The sequence below is a fragment of the Rhinoderma darwinii genome, chromosome 1 (genome assembly GCF_050947455.1).
Source record: "Rhinoderma darwinii isolate aRhiDar2 chromosome 1, aRhiDar2.hap1, whole genome shotgun sequence".
NCBI lineage: Eukaryota > Metazoa > Chordata > Amphibia > Anura > Rhinodermatidae > Rhinoderma > Rhinoderma darwinii.
Window position 1 is genome coordinate 149427068 of NC_134687.1, and position 17499 is coordinate 149444566.

At 42.2% G+C, this 17499-nt stretch overlaps 1 protein-coding gene across 8 annotated transcripts in view; it reads right to left on the reverse strand.

The window, feature by feature from the left end:
• Positions 1-17499, reverse strand: part of C1H4orf33 (chromosome 1 C4orf33 homolog) — a 149597-nt gene that overhangs the window by 57520 nt on the left and 74578 nt on the right. For all 8 annotated transcript variants that reach the window (XR_012883021.1, XM_075860447.1, XM_075860452.1 and 5 more), the window contains one exon: positions 1384-1444. Coding sequence is in view for 7 of the 8 variants with exons in the window: in XM_075860447.1 (XP_075716562.1) it covers positions 1384-1444 (61 nt within the window). In the remaining variant the exon portion in view is untranslated. The remainder of the gene's footprint in view (positions 1-1383; positions 1445-17499) is intronic.

A 17499-nucleotide genomic window follows, 5' to 3' on the forward strand; every position in this document is an offset into this window, starting at 1 on the left:
CAGTAGTAAATCTGCCATAATGTGCCCATCATTCTCTCCCAAGCTCTCATAGAGACAACCCCTTTCAGATAAGAGCCGCCGTGGGAGAATAGTTCACCACAGGTCCGGCTCCAGGCAAAGAGCTGATTTGGCAGAGGAACTTCAAGGGGAATGAAATAAAATACATTGTGGCCATTCAGATGAACTTCAGGTCAGCTAGAGTAGGATCCACACTTAGGCCAAGTTCAGATGTAGTGTAATTGCCGCAGATTTAAGATGCATATTACAGTTCAATACATGTTGATGGAATTTTGAAGACCCCCATCCACGCATAGTGAAAAAAGTCAGAGCGGAAATGAGAGCATGCTGTGGATTTTCAATGGGGAAACCCCTCTATGACGTCCATATTCCCTAATAGGCCATGAGTCAACCTGTTTATTCTTACAGTTTCAGAGATATAACGCTGCTGTATGACAGTTACACTCCAGTCAAGTCAATGGAAATTACCATGCAAAAATGAAGCAATATTTCCACTGTCTTCCATGGAAGAGAAAGAAAGTGAGAAAACATAGGTTTTAATTAAGGGTATATAATAGTACAGGATAAAAATGGTGACGTGTTTTGTAACAGATTAAGGTTTGTTACTTATAGCCATGAATTGGAACGTGTATTTCTAACCATTAATGGCCAGAGTAAAAAACACTGCTCTATAAACTACCGGAATAAAAATGAATGTAAAAGGCTGGTAGTTCATTTACGAAGCTATCCAACCAATGCCCAAACATGCTGGATGTACTCCGAGAAATTGGGAGCCATACAGGGCATTATTAACAGGTGGTACCTCGAAAAGAAATATTTACACGGGACGGAAATGCTACATCACAGAGATGAACCATGACCGCACTGCAGCAAGGCTGCATGAATTTACATGCAGTTTTAGGCTGGATTCACACGAGCACATTACGTCCGTAATGGACGGAACGTATTTTGGCCGCTAATCCAGGACCGAACACAGTGCAGGGAGCCGGGCTCCTAGCATCATAGTTATGTACAATGCTAAGAGTCCCTGCCTCTCCGTGGAACTACTGTCCCGTACTGAAAACATGATTACAGTATGGGACAGTTGTCTGGAAGCGAGGCAGGCACTCCTAGCATCGTACATAACTATGATGCTAGGAGCCCGGCTCCCTGCGGTGTGTTCGGTCCGGGATTAGCGGCCGAAATACGTTCCGCCTATTACGGACGTAATGTGCTCGTGTGAATCCAGCCTTAATGTGGCGTGACTTCCTGCTGCACCATTACCGGCCCGTGTGGATATACCCTAACAATGAGCTGCATATTTTCAGTCACAAGCCACTCGCACATACTGAAATAAATTACTAGAGATACAAATGAAGAACTTACGGCCCAAGTTCGACTTCTAGATACTGCTCCTTTTCAGAATTTAGGAAAAAAGCTTCCACAACTATAGAGAAAAGAAAAAAACATTTATTTGATTAAATAATGCTAGACTAATGTTGCGTCCATGCTCTGAGGAGTTCTACTGAAAGCTGAAGTCTCTGTGCAGTCACACTGGTGATCATTTGTCTAAAGCAGGGGTCTCAAGCACGCGGCCCGCAGGTCGCATGCGGCCCCTGAGGCAGTCATCTGCGGCCCGCGGCCCGCGGGGAGAGGAGAGAGCGTTTGGAAGGAGGATCGCTCCTTCATGATGTCAGTCCTCCGGCAATGCGAACGCATTGGTGAGCCCGCGGGGAGAGGATACAGCGGTCGGAAGGAGCACTCCATGATGTCAGTCCTCCCGCACTGCGAACGCATTGGTGAGAACGCGGGGAGATGATAGAGCGGGCAGAAGGAGGAGCGCTCCTTCGCAACGTCAGTCCTCCCACACTGCGAACGCATTGGCGAGTAGTGGTCCGACAATCCCATGTAGTGGAAACCCTCTGTGGTAGCACCCCACACACCACACTTTTTTCAGCGCTACCCACCCCGGTCGAGGAGGGAGTCTCAATGGAGCTACCTACATGGAGGGGGCGTGTGGTGCGGTCAGCAGGGTGGGGTGTGTTGGGCCCATTCTACAGCAAAGGAATCCCAGGCCAGTGAATCAGCATGCTCTGGCTTTGGATTCCACTCCTATAGGGGGGATGTGGTTCTATCTATAGGGGGGATGTGGTACTATCTATAGGGGGAGGGGGGTGATGATCTACAGTGGTTTGTGGCACGGTCTACAGAGGGCAGGTTGTGGCACCATCTACAGAGGGCACTGTGACTATCTACAGAGGGCAGTGTGTGGCAGTATCTACAGAGGGCACTGTGACACTATCTACAGAGGTCAGTGTGTGGCATTATCTGCAGAGGGCAGTGTGTGACACTACAGAGGGCAGTGTGTGAAAATCTACAGAGGGCAATGTGGCAGTATCTACAGGGCGCACTGTGGCAGCATCTAGAGGGCACTGTGGCAGCATCTACAGAGGGCACTGTGGCAGCATCTACAAGTGGGTGTGTGGCAGCATCTACAGAGGGCACTGTGGCAGCGTCTACAGAGGGCACTGTGGCAGCATCTAGAGGGCACTGTGGCAGCATCTACAGAGGGCACTGTGGCGGCATCTACAGAGGGCACTGTGGCAGTATCTAGAGAGGACTCTGTGGTACTATCTAAAAAGGGGCTGCCCAATCTTGACGTGTGTCTGCCAACTGAGCCGCTGGACTGCATTTAGCGACACTTAAACTGGAAAACTGGATTGTTGAAATAAGTACGTGGAGAAATATCTCAAATTTTAAATCTAGCGCTATTATTATATTAATGTAGTATTATTATTATAGTAATGTAGTATTATTATTATAGTAATGTAATATAGTGTTATAGTAGTTCAAATAACTAATTGATTAACAATAATTTTGTATTGTATCAAATTTGAAAGTAATGCGGCCCGTCAACTTCCCATTTTTTCTATATGTGGCCCACTTACCCGGCAGAGTTTGAGACCCCTGGTCTAAAGCATGCATGAAGCATTCTACTGGAAACAGCTCATAACTAAATACAGAGGTGTAACTTGCGGCTCCTGGGTCCCAATGCCAAATCTGTAGCAGGGCCCTCTCCTACCATGTGCCATGATCTACATGTAGTTGGTATGTTTTCCCTGTGTTTGCAAGAGTTTCCTATGGTTACCTTCCACACTCCAAAAAATATACTGATAGGGTAATGATTTACCCATGAAAACTAGCCCTAGTGCGTCTGAGATTGGTGAATTCGACTGTGAGCCCCGTTGGTGACAGGGACGATGAGAAGGATGCAATCTCCATATAGCACTGCAGAATATGTTGGCACTATAAAGGCAACAGGAAACAAGACGGGGACTGTTGGCCTCCTCAGGCACTATGTGCGATCGCTACCTCTGGACCCCCTATAGCTGCACCCCTGACTAGAAATAGGTGTAGTTGTTTTCACTGTATTTCAGAGAACAAAGGAGACGCCTATATATTGAACATTTCCTTGCAATTACAATGACACATTTCATAAGTGGATTCTTGGTAAGGTAATAAATATACGATAATGTAATATGATATAACATAGGGTGAAATAATGCATTTGGTCTTATCAATGAAGAATTTCACCTTCATTTTAGATACTTAAAATGCATTTATTCCAAGATACTGTTGTAAAACATCTCTAATTAATTTAGCGGAATGGAAATGTGTTATTTTTCTTTACTGCTGGTGTGAAAAGAATGCTTTTAGTATTTTAGGGGTGTATTTGTTAAATGTTGAGATTTAGAGAGCTTGTTAAATAGAAACATTAGATTTTACTACACGGCCACCTTCAGTGTTACCTCATTAACCCCTTAAGGACGCAGCCTAGTTTGGGCCTTAAGGCTCAGAGCCCATTTTTCAAATCTGACATATTTCACTTTATGTGGTAATAACGTCGGAATGCTTAAACCTATCCAAGCGATTCCGAGATTGTTTTCTCGTGACACTTTGGGCTTCATGTTCGTGGTAAAATTTGGTCGATATATTCAGTCTTTATTTGAGAAAAATTGCAAAATTTAGAGAAAATTTAGAAAAAATAGCATTTTTCAGAATTTAAATGCATCTGCTTGAAAAACAGACGGTTATACCACCCACAATGGTCACTAGTTCACATTTCCCATATGTCTACTTTAGATTGGCATCGTTTTTTGAACATTATTTTATTTTTCTTGGACGTTACAAGGCTTAGAACATAAACAGCAATTTCTCATATTTTTAAGAAAATTTCAAAAGCCTTTTTTTTAAGGTACCTGTTCAGTTCTGAAGTGGCTTTGAGGGGCCTATGTATTAGAAACCCCCATAAAGCACCCCATTTTAAAAACTAGACCCCTCAAAGTATTCAAAACAGCATTTAGAAAGTTTTTTAACCCTTCAGGCATTTCACAGGAATTAAAGCAAAGTGGAGGTGAAATTTGCAAATTTCGTTTTTATTTCTGAATTTCAATTTTATTCAATTTTTTTTCTGTAACAAAGAAGGTTTTACCAGAGAAACACTACTAAATATGTATTGTCCAGATTCTACAGTTTTTAGAAATGTCCCACATGTGGCCCTACTGCGCTCGTGGACTAAAACACAAGCCCCAGAAGCAAAGAAGCACCTAGTGCATTTTGGTGGTGATTTTTTATTAGCATATATTTTAGGCAGCATGCCAGGTTTGGAGAGGTGTTGAGGTGCCAAAACAGTAGGAATCCCCCAAAACTGACCCCATTTTGGAAACTGCACCCCTCAAGGAATTAATTTATGGTTATTGTTACCATTTTGACCCCGTAGTTTTTTCACAGCGCGTATTTGAATTTGGCTGTGAAATTAAAAGAATGACAATTTTTCCAATAAGATGTCATTTTTGATCAGAATTTCTTATTTTCACAGGGAACAAAATGCCCCATTTTGTTGCCCAATTTGTCCTGAGTGCGGCAGTACCCCATTTGTGGTGATAAACTGCTGTTTGGGCCCATGGGAGGCCTCAGAAGGAAAGGAGCGCTATGTGTTTGTTGGAGTCCAGATTTTGCTGGATTGGTTTTCGGGTGCCATGTCGCATTTGCAGAGCCTCAGAGGTATCAAAGCAATGGAAACCCACCAAAAGTGACCCCATTTTGGAAACAAAACCCCTCAAGGAATTCATTTATGGGTGTTGTGACCATTTAGACTCCACAGTTTTTTCAAAGAATTTATTTGAATTGGGCTGTGAATTCAAAAAAATGTAATTTTTTCCAATAAGAGGTAGTTTTGGCTCAAAATTTCTTATTTTCACAAGGAATAAAATACCGCATTTCGTTGCCCAATTTGTCCTGAGTGTGGCAATACCCTATTTGTGGTGATAAACTGCCGTTTGGGCCCATGGGAGGGCTCAGAAGGAAAGGACCACCATGTGGCCTACTGGGAATTTTCTGGTGCTAAGTCGTGTGTGCAGAAGCCCCTGAGGTATCAGTACAGTTGAAACCCCCGAGAAGTGACCCCGTTTTAAAAACGACACCCCTTAAGGAATTCATCTAGAGGTGTAGTGAGCATTTTGACCCCACAGGTATTGTGTAAAAGATAATGTGCAGCAGTTGGTGCAGAGTGAAATTTGCAATTTTCTATACATATATGCCAATTCAGTGTCCGATATATTGTGCCCAGCATGCGCCACCGGAGATATACACCTCATAAACTGTAATGTTGGCTCTCCCGGGTACGGCAATACCCTACATGTGGCTGTTATCAGCTGCCTGGGCACGCAGCAGGGCTCAGAGGGGAAAGATGAGATGGGGTAAGCTGTGCGAAGTGGATCAGAGCGAGTAAAACTGGGGTAAATTAAAAATAAAGGGATGGATGATAAATTTTAAAACACTCTTTCATACAGAGCTCTAGTTTTTCGGGACACGCGTCACATTGATATATTGTGTCCTTCCTTATCCCCCTCTTATAGCAGACTCTGCACCTCTTTTGACTTTTTCCCTTCTTGCCAGTTTGGGGAACTTCTCCTAAAAAGTGTTGCCCTGGTACGATGCCTGTGGCCCCGCTTCCAGAAGTACTGTAAGGCTTCAGGACTTGATCTGACAAGTCCACCCCTCCCATGTACCTATTGTAGTCCAGGATGCAGTCTAGTTTGGGGGTCCCTGTACTGGTACCTCGTACAGGTACATGGGTACTGGTGTGGCATCTCCCTGGTCTTGTACTTGACACACAATATGTTGCTGCTAGATTGTGCCCTGCTCTCACCCCTTCTGAGTGTTTGCCCAAGCAGAGTCGTAGGGAGGCCTCTCAGGTTTCTTCTAGCAGTGCCGCATGCCGCAGGACTTCTGGAAGCGAGGCAGTTGAAGAGTGGGATGCTGGTATAAAAATTATCCAGGTAGAGGTGGTAACCCTGGTCCAGCAGTGGGTGCACCAAATCCCACACAATTTTTGTATTAACTCCCAGTAAGGGGGTGCATTCTGGGGGCTGAGTACTGGTGTCCTTCCCTTTATATATCCTAAATTTGTAGGTATACCCGGATGCACTCTCGCACAGCTTATACATCTTCACGCCATACCTTGCCCTCTTACCCGGCAGGTACTCGCGGAATTGAAGCCTCCCTTTCAAATGTACCAGGGATTCATCTATAGAAATACACTTCTCGGGGGTGAATGCTTGGGAAAACCGGGCACTGAAATGGGCTAATAGGGGTCTCCGTTTATACAAACGGTCAAAACTGGGGTCATCTCGGGGTGGGCACGGCTCATTATGAGTATAATGTAAGAAGCGAAGTATTGCCTCATTTTTATTTTATTTTTTAGTTTCCAGCTCAGTTCTGAAGTTGCTTTGAGGGGCCCATATATTAGACACGCCTATCAAACACCCCATTTCAGAAACTAGACCCCTCAAAGTATTCACAACAGCATTTAAAAAGTTTATTAACCCTTTAGGCGTTTCACAGGAATTTAGAGCAAAGTAGAGGTGACATTTAATTAATTTAATTTAATTTATTAGGCACCATGTCCGGTTTGAAGAGGTCTTGTGGTGCTAAAACAGTGGAAACCCCCCAAAAGTGACCCCTTTTTGGAAACTAGAGACCTTGAGGAATCCATTGCAGTTTTCTTGGGGTGCATGCGACTTTTTGATCAGTTTTTATTCTAATTTTAGGTGGCGTGGTGACTAAAAAAAAACAGCAATTTTACTATTGTTTTTTATTCAATTTTTTTTACAGCGTTCAACGTGCGCTATAAATGTCATATTCACTTTATTCTGCGCGGCGATACGATTACGGCGATACCAGATGTTTATAGTTTTATTTTATGTCTTATGGCGTTTGCACAATAAAATACATTTTGTAAAATATAATTTATTTTTTGTGTTACCTTATTCTAAGAGCCATAACTGTTTTATTTTTCCATCAGGAAAGTCGTGCGAGGACTTATTTTTTGCGTAACGAACTGTAGTTTCGATCAGTACCATTTTTCAGTACATGGGACTTTTTGATCTCTTTTTATTCCATTTTTTGGGAGGTGAAGTGACCAAACAATTGTGATTGTGGTACGGTTTATTATTATTTTATTTTACGGCGTTCACCGCGCAGGATAAATAACGACATAGTTTTGTAGTTCAGGCCGTTACGGACGCGGCGATACCAATTATGTATAGTTTATTTGTTTATTTATATATTTTTATTAATAATAAATAACTGATAAGGGAAAAAGGGGGACTTTTACTTTTATTACTTTTAAATCTTTTATTTTCTTATTTTTACACAACTTTTTTTTACTTTTTTACACTTTTTTTACTTTGTCCCACTAGGGGACATGAGGGCAGGAGGCTCTGATCGCTATTCTAATACACTGCACTACATGCGTAGTGCAGTGTATTAGAGCTGTCAGCTGTTCGCTGACAGCAAGCATAGTGGGTCCTGATTTTGTAGGGACCCACTAGGCTTCCGTCGATGGCGTAGCCAGAGTCCATTGTTAGGATTCTGGTTGCCATAGTAGCCATCACGGCCCGCTATCGTGTAGCAGGCCGGCGATGGCAGCTTAACCCCTAAGAAGCCGCGATCGCTATTGAACGCGGCTTCTAAGGGGTTAATCGGCGGGGACCATCGCGATCGGTCCCTGCACACTAAGCTGTGATAGCCTGCTGTCGGAAACAGCAGGTATCACAGCTCAGACACGCGCCGGGATTAAATGGCGCCGTGTTTACTCAGGTCAGTAATAGTACTGACCTGAGCGCGAACGTTCTACTTAGCAGGACGTACTATTACTGACCTGAGCGCGAAGGGGTTAAAAGCATTACAAAATATACGGATAGTCGACGAGGTGATAAAGATCATTGAGGCTCTCAGGTGAGGTCCAATAGCACAGAATACATGTTTCTTGTACTGGCTAATGTCATACATTACTTACTAGTAATAATTCAGATTCATATTAGACAAAGATTCCAGATCCCTGTCTGACTTAAAGAGGCTCTGTCCCCAGATTTTGCAACCCCTATCTGCTATTGCAGCAGATCGGCGCTGCAATGTAGATTACAGTAACGTTTTTATTTTTAAAAAACTAGCATTTTTGGCCAAGTTATGACCATTTTTGTATTTATGCAAATGAGGCTTGCTAAAGTCCAACTGGGCGTGTTTAACCCCTTGAGTACCCAGCTCATTTTGGCCTTGAGGACCAGACCCATTTTTTCAAATCTGACATGTATCACTTTATGTGGTAATAACTCCGGAATGCTTTTACCTATCCAATTGATTCTGAGATTGTTTTCTCGTGACATATTGTACTTTAGTTTAGTGCAAAAATTTGGTCGATAAATTCATTGCTTATTTGTGAAAAACACCAACATTTAGCGAAAATATGAAGAAATTATGATTTTTCCAATTTTAAATGTATCTGCTTGTAAAACAGATGGTAATACCACACAAAATAGTTACCAATTAACATCTCCCATATGTCTACTTTATGTTTGCATCGTTTTTTGAACATCCTTTTATTTTTCTAGGACGTTACAAGGCTTAGAACTTTAGCAGCAATTTCTCATATTTTTAAGAAAATTTCAAAAAGCGATTTTTTCAGGGACGAGTTCAGTTCTGAAGTGGTTTTGAGTACCCTCTATATTAGAAACCCCCATAAAACACCACATTTTGAAAACTGGACCCCTCAAAGTATTCAAAACAGCATTCAGAAAGTGTTTCAACCCTTTAGGCGTTTTACAGGAATTGAAGGAAAGTAGAGCTGAAATTTTCAAATTTCATTTTTTTTTACAAAATTCATATGTAATACATTTTCTTCTGTACCACAGAAGGTTTTACCTGAGAAACGCAACTCAATATTTATTGCCCAGATTCTGCAGTTTTTAGAAATATCCCACATGTGGCCCTAGTGTGATAATGGACTGAAACACCGGCCTCAGAAGCAAAGGAGCACCTCTTGGATTTTGGGGCCTCCTTTTTTCAGAATATATTTTAGGCACCATGTCAGGTTTGAAGAGGTCTTGTGGTGCCAAAACAGTGGAAACCCCCAAAAGTGACCCCCATTTTTTAAACTACACCCCTCAGGGAATTTATCTAGGGGTATAGTTAGCATTTTGACCCCACAGGTATTTTGCTATATTTTCTGGAATTAGTCTGTGAAAATGAAAATCTACTTTTTTTCTGGAAAAACGTAAAAATTTCTAATTTTTGCAAGAAATAAAGGAGAGAAAGCACCCCAACATTTGTAAAGCAATTTCTCGCGATTACGGAAATACCCCATATGTGGTAATAAACTGCTGTTTGGACCCACAGCAGGGCTCAGAAGGGAAGGAGCGCCATTTGGATTTTGGAGCTCTGATTTTACTGGAATGGTTTTCAGTGCCGTGTCACGTTTGCAACGCCCTGGAGGGACCTAAACAGTGGAATCCCCCAAAAGTGACCCCATTTTGGAAACTATACCCCTCAAGGAAATTTTCTAGTGGTATAGTTATCATTTTGACCCCACAGGTTTTTTGCTGAATTTATTGGAATTAGTCTGTGGAGATGAAAAGAGACTTTTTTTTGGAAAAAACACAGAATTTTCTAATTTTTATAAGGAATAAAGGAGAAAAAGCATCTCAACATTTGTAAAGCAATTTCTCCTGATTACGGAAATACCCCATTATGTGTAATAAACTGCTGTTTGGACCCATGGCAGGGCTCAGAAGGGACGGAGCACCATTTGGATTTTGCAGCTCAGATATTGCTGAATTGGTTTCTGGGGGCCATGTCGCATTTGCAGAGTCCCTGAAGTACCAGTACAGTAGAAATTCCCCAGATGTGATCCCAATTTGGAGACTATACCCCTGAAAGAATTAAATTAGAGGTGTAGTGAGCATTTTGAGCCCTCAGGTGTTTTATAGATTTTATTAGAATTGGTCCGTGAAAATGAAAACATTTTTTTTTTCCAATAACCTGTAGCTTTAGCTCAGAATTTTTCATTTCCACAAGGAATACAGGAGAAAAGACACCCCAAAATGTGTTACACAATTTCTCCTGATTACGGAATTACCCCATATGTGGTTGTAAACGGCTATTTGGACACACGGCAAGGGTCTAAACGGAAAAAGTGCAATTTCGTTTTTGGAGTGGAGATTTTACAAAATTTGTTTTTGACGCCATGTTGCATTGCACTGAGGTACGAGTACAGTGAAAACTCCCGAGAAGTGACCCCATTTAGGAAACTACACCCCTCAAGGAATTCATCTAGAAGTGTAGTGAGCATTTTGACCCCCAAAGGTTTTGCAGAAATTAGTGCACAGTGGATGTTGCAGATTGAAAATTGACATTTTCCACATATATGCTATTTCAGTGCCCAATGCATTGGGCCCAGCTTGTACCACTGGAGACATACGCCCCATAAATTGTTAAGCGGTTCTCCAGAGTACGGTAATACCCCATATGTGGTCATAAACCGCTGTTTGGGCACACTGCCAGGCCCAGAAGGAGTGCCATTTGGCTTTTGGAGCGCAGATTTTGCTTGGTAGTAGTTTTGTTTAGTGTTTTACTGGTGTTTCAGTTTATAATGTGGGGGCATATGTAATCTGTGCGGAGTACATACATTTTTTGCGTGACACACTGTCGTTTTTATTGGTACCATGTTTGGCTACGCGCGACTTTTTGATCACTTTTTATTCCATTTTTTTGAAACGTGACCAAAAAAGGAAATTCTGCCATTGTTTTTTATGGTATTCACCGTGCGGGATAAATAATATGATATTTTTTTAGGTCAGGCCGATACGAATGCGGCAATACCTATTATGTCTAGTTTTTGTCTTTTTTTTCTAATTATAAAGGGCTTGATCAGGGAAACAAGGCGATTATTGTTTTTATGACGTAAAACGGTTACTTATTTATCTAAAACTTATTTTTTTACTTTTTTTTCACTTTTTATTTTACACATACTAGGGGACTGGAAGATCTGATCTTCTGATCCCCTGCACAATACACTGCACTACTTCTGTATGTACTGATGTAGTGCAGTGTATTGTAACTGTCACTTTACAACTGACAGTTGAGCCTATTACGTCCTGCCTTGGGCAGGACCTAATAGGCTGCCGTACCTGGCAACCAGGAAGCCGTTGCTAAGCTTCCTGGTTGCCATTGCAACCATCAGAACCCCGCGATTTTTCGCGGGGGGGCAATGGGGTGCAGAGGGAGCCCCCTCCCTCTGTATCAATCACTTAAATGCTGCTGTCGCTATTGACAGCGCAATTTAAGGGGTTAAACTACAGCGATCGGAGAGGACAGTGATCGCTGTAGTTGCAGTGGGATGTCGGCTGTATATTACAGCCGACATCCGATGAAGATGGAGCGAGCACAGCTCCTGTGCCCGCTTCATCCTCAGGGCGTTACTATACGCCCATTTTCGGGAAGGGGTTGATAAAAATAGTGTTTTGTTTTTTTACACCGCTTTCTCTGATCTCCTCACGTATCTCACAGAAGTGAGGAGATCAGAGAAAGTGACAGGAGCTTTCTCCTACAGACGACGTCACAGATGGCTGTGATTGGTCAGTCTTCAGAGACTGACCAATCACAGCAATCGCCGGCATTGGGGACTGCTAATTGGTCCCCAGGCCGGTAGCAGAGACGGTTAGCTGTCGATGACAGCTGCCGCCGCTGTTCTGTCACTATGTGATTTCACATAGTGACAGTTTATTCCTGCGCCGTAATAGTACGTCGAAGGTACGCTGGAATAAGCGGCCAGCGACGTACTATTACGTCGAAGGTACGCAAGGGGTTAAAGTAAAAGTCCAACTGGGCGTGTATTGTGTGTGTACATCTGGGCGTTTTTACTTCTTTTACTAGCTGGGCGTTGGGAATGGGAGTGTATGATGCTGACGAATCAGCATCATCCACTTCTGTTCGTTAACACCCAGCTTCTGGCAGTGCAGACACACAGCGTGTTCTCGAGAGATCACGCTGTGACGTCACTCGCTTCCTGCCCCAGGTCCTGCATCGTGTCGGCCACATCGGCACCAGAGGCTACAGTTGATTCTGCAGCAGCATCAGCGTTTGCAGGTAAGTAGCTACATCGACTTACCTGCAAACGCCGATGCTGCTGCAGAATCAACTGTAGCCTCTGGTGCCGATGTGTCCTCGCTCGTCCGACACGATGCAGGACCTTCAACTTACATGGTATGGAGCCATCTGTTGTTCAAAGTGTATGGCAATATTTCATCTAATGAGCTGAGGGCTGGTGGACACTCATGCAAAGTCACTCTCCAGGCAGCCAGGTCATTGAATAGCAACCCTCTATTCACTGCAGAGCAGACAGTGGAAAGATCTTTCTGTCCTGCTTGTCAGGGAAGGAGCAGAGCCTCTGCAGTACCATGGCAGAGAGCTAAGGAGACTCATTCTCAGCTATTTAAGAATGTAAAGCTCTGCATCCTGACAGAAGATATAAACCTGCACATGCCCACTTAGTATTTGTTTTATTTAATTTTAGTTTCACTGATTCCTAAGGGAGTACATACGGTGGATGTCACACAGTATATATAGTCACTACTCTGGATCCAATATTACCGATCTGCGGGGGAAAGTAAGAAAGGATTATATTTTGAACTACCAGAGAGGAAAGTAGACGGATTCTGCTCAGAAACTGCCCCCAGGAGCACATATTAGCAGCAGCACCAAGGGAGACACGGGGAATCGAAACAAGATTAAAAAAGGATTATTAAATGCTAGAAACACTGCAAATTACTTTAAAACAAATATTAACAGCATGTCTGGAGTTTTGGTATACAAATTATTCATCCCTTGCTGATCTATCAATATTTTTTTTTTAAGTCTATCTGATAGATTTGTGAGCATAGTTTAAAGAGGCTCTGTCCCCACATTATAAGTGCCCTATCTCCTACATAAGGAGATCGGCGCTATATTGTAGGTGACAGCAATGCTTTTTTATTTTTTAAAAAACGATCTGTTTTCACCACTTTATTAGCGATTTTAGATTTATGCTAATGAGTTGCTTAATGCCCAAGTGGGCGTGTTTTTACTTTAGACCAAGTGGGCGTTGTACAGAGGAGTGTATGACGCTGACCAATCAGCGTCATGCACTCCTCTCCATTCATTTAGTCAGCGCATAGGGATCCTTTTAGATCGCTATGTGCTGTCTTATACTAACACATTAACAATACTGAAGTGTTTAGACCGTGAATAGACATTCCACGGATGTATATTCACAATCTCTGCACTTCGTTACTCTGTCTGTGGTAGTTACAGCAGAGGAAGCGTAATCTCGTTGTAACCTGTCATCTACAGCGTAATCTCGCGAGATTACGCTTCCTCTGCTGTAAGTACCACAGAAAGAGTAACGAACTGCAGAGATTGTGAATAGACATCCCGTGGAATGTCTATTCACGGTCTAAACACTTCAGTATCGTTAATGTGTTAGTATAAGACAGCACATAGAGATCTAAAAGGATCCCTATGCGCTGACTAAATGAATGGAGAGGAGTGCATGACGTATGACTCCTCTGTACAACGCCCACTTGGTCTAAAGTAAAAACACGCCCACTTGGGCATTAAGCGACTCATTAGCATAAATCTAAAATCGCTAATAAAGTGGTGAAAACAGATCGGTTTTTTTAAATAAAAAGCACTGCTGTCACCTACATTACAGCGCCGATCTCCTTATGTAAGAGATAGGGCACTTATAATGTGGTGACAGAGTCTCTTTAAAGGTGGTAATAAAAATGGTGGCGCAATGTCTTTTATTTTAAGTGGATGGTTTTAAGGTTATTAGGCATTCTGCTTGACTAAATGCCCTTTCTCTTTTATATGCCGCAATTACTATTTTGTTCTAGGGTAATGTTTTTCTTTTATTTACTTTCTTACTATACTTAGCTTGAAATGTACCTTGGTATATTTCAGATATGCTTATGTCAACTATTTAAAAAAGTATATGAAAGTTGAGAAGTGTTATGGCTTCCTTACTGTAGTGAAGGGTGTTACGTTTGTTAAAGAATTCTATAACAGTTTCCTCACCATAGAATATCGATGATTGGATACAGTGACAGAGGCAGTAGGCAGACATATTGCGGACTCCACCTCCTAATGCCATGTTGTGAGAATTGATGGGATTTGAAACAAACATTTTCTCCCAGAGGGGCAGCAGGGAATCTAGAAACCAAGATAGCCACTGATCTGAAGCATACAGGATTCTGTATAGCAGCGAAATCAGGACGACATATCCCACCATCTGCCTATATAGTGGGATTCGTCGCAGCCTTCGGTCAGAAGTATACGTCGGGTGCTTTTCCTGCCGTATACTTCAAACGGAGGCTGAAATACAACATACAAAACAAAATTACAATTCCGTTGTATAAATCTACTACATAACATTGCAAAACATTTAAATCTGTGTCACTAGTAAAAGAACATTGTTTTAATAATCCTCTTTAAGATTAACCTAGAAACAACACATTTTACTTTTATGTGATCATGTTTTGCACTTAAACTTTTCACAAATAGTTTTCGATATAATTAGCAGAAAAAACATAGAAATCAATTTGCATGGTGTTAGAGATCTCAGTTTCCACTTCAGCACATTCAGGCATAGTGTGATACAAATCTTTTTTATCTAAGAATATTTTCTACAAAAAAAAAAAAGTGTAAATAGTATTAATTCAGCTATAAACTTGGATTGACACAGTTGTAAATCTGATAACATGGCCATTTGCGAAGAGACTCGTTGCTAACACAATTCCAATGTGATCAAGATGTAAGAAACATCCAGTCTTCTGATAGAATCAAGAAAGGGGGTGGATGTACTAATATGTTCAAAGTATATATTTTATGATAATAGTAATTTACCTTCATTTTTAAAAGATTAAACATCTTCCCATGGTTACCTGCATGAAAAGAGTGACCATGACTGTCCTTTATGTGATTTAGGGACCATGGCAGTTACCTGCGCAACATTTTGAATCAAAAGTGAGGCATTGTGGTAAAACCCTTTAGAAAGCTTTTAGACGCCAAGACTGGAGAAAATGAAAGCTTAAAATTAAAGTAAATTAACATGAATTTATGCTCCGTATATACTGTATAATAACTGCATCTAGATATGCAAGACACAAACCTCATTTGACATGCTATGTTGCATATGTAAGATTGCTATACTAACTTTTTCTGTGTATGGTTTTAGATAATATATTGTAATGATATAATCTGGGAGAGCCGTGCAGTAACAGAATCCATAATGAATATTCATAAGGTAAAATGCTGATTTGAAAAAGGTGGATGAAATTAACTAGAATCAATATGTACACTATTTAATAGGAAAAAACCCTATTCACAATCCAAAAATTATTTGTGTGAAAACATACAAAAACCACATTTTGCTGACATATGCTCTTTAACCCCTTAAAGCAGTGGTCCCTAATCACCGGGTGGTGGACCAATACCAGGCCGTGGATCATTGGGAAGCGGGTAAAGTTACACTGCGTATCCACCCCGGTGGCTGCAGAGAATTCCTGGCGAACTCTGGTGCAGTTTTTTGCCCGGAATGTCCACTGCGGAAAACTGCAGCATTTAGACGGCCTGTCACCAGACCGGCCTCCTGGGATGACGTTTCCATCCCAGGAGACTACTGCAGCCTGTGATTGGCTGCATCAGCATTCACATGGGATGAAAAGTCATCCCAGGAGTCCCGACCTTCTGACGTCATCAAGGCCGGCCTCCTTGGATGCCGTTTCATCCCATGTCACATGGGATGAAAAGTCATCCCAGGAAGCTGGCCTGGAGGAAGAAACACTTCTGGGTAAGTATATGATTTTTTTTTTTCTGAGTTGTGTTTTTTGTGATTCCGCCGCAATAAACGCAACAACTGTTATTTGTTGCAGGTTTTACGTCCCATTGAATTCAATGGTGAAAACCCGCAACAAATAAGCAACGTTCACGCAAATACAATTGACATGCTGCGGAATAAAATTCTGCAACGCATGTCAATTTCTGAGCGTATTTTGACACGCACTATTTACACAGCATGTGGATGAGGTTTGTTCTCTCTCATCCACTTTGCAGCTACTGTATTATGCCGCGGATTTACGCAATGTATGAAGCGACCTAAAGTCTTTTTCATTTTATTTCCATTTAATTGCAGTCTGCGCAGGGCGTTTTGTAATGCACGTGTTCCCCCCCCCCCTGGTCCGTGAAAAAACTGTCTTGCATAAAACTGGTCCTTGGTGCAAAAAAGGTTGGGGACCGCTGCCTAATGCTCCATGCACACGACAGTATTTTCATCTGTCCCAAAATACTGTCCGTGAATACGGATCAGTAGGCATCCGTATTTCATCTGTACATACGGAAGGGTGTCTGTAAACATGGTCCGCATTCCATCCGTATATACAGGTCCGTACAAAAAGAGGGAGGTTGCAAAAGATGTCATCAACATGTTGCCTAGCAATGCTTCCGTAAATACGGACGGTTTACGGATGCACATCAGTAGCCGTCCGTATTTACGGAAGCTCCCATAGACTTCTATGGGAGTGTCTGTGCCGTAATTACTGACAAGAATAGGACAGGTTCTATAATATTTTCAGCACGGACACCCATCAGTAAAAATACTGAAAGGTTTCCGTGGCCAATAGAAATGAATGGGTCCGTAATTACGGTCAGTAATTACTGTCCGTAATTACTGATGAAAAATACTGACATGTGCATGGGGCCTAAAAGGGAACCTGTCACCTATTAAACCAGGAAGTGGGTGAAAAATCATTGTTATGTAACCTATAATTGTCTTCTAAGTAGTCTCTGTATCTTTACTATTCCATTATTTTGTGTTCATGTGCCGTATGCGAATGAGCCTTAGGGCAGATACACACGAACGTTGCGTTTTTGCGCGCGCAAACAACACTGCGTTTTGCGCGCGCAAAAAACATTTGACAGCTGCGTGTGTCATCCGTGTCTGATGCGCGGCTGCGTGATTTTCGCGCAGCCGCCATCATAGAGATGAGGCTAGTCGACGGCCGTCACTGTCCAAGGTGCTGAAAGAGCTAACTCTTTCAGCACCCTCGACAGTGAATGCCGAACACA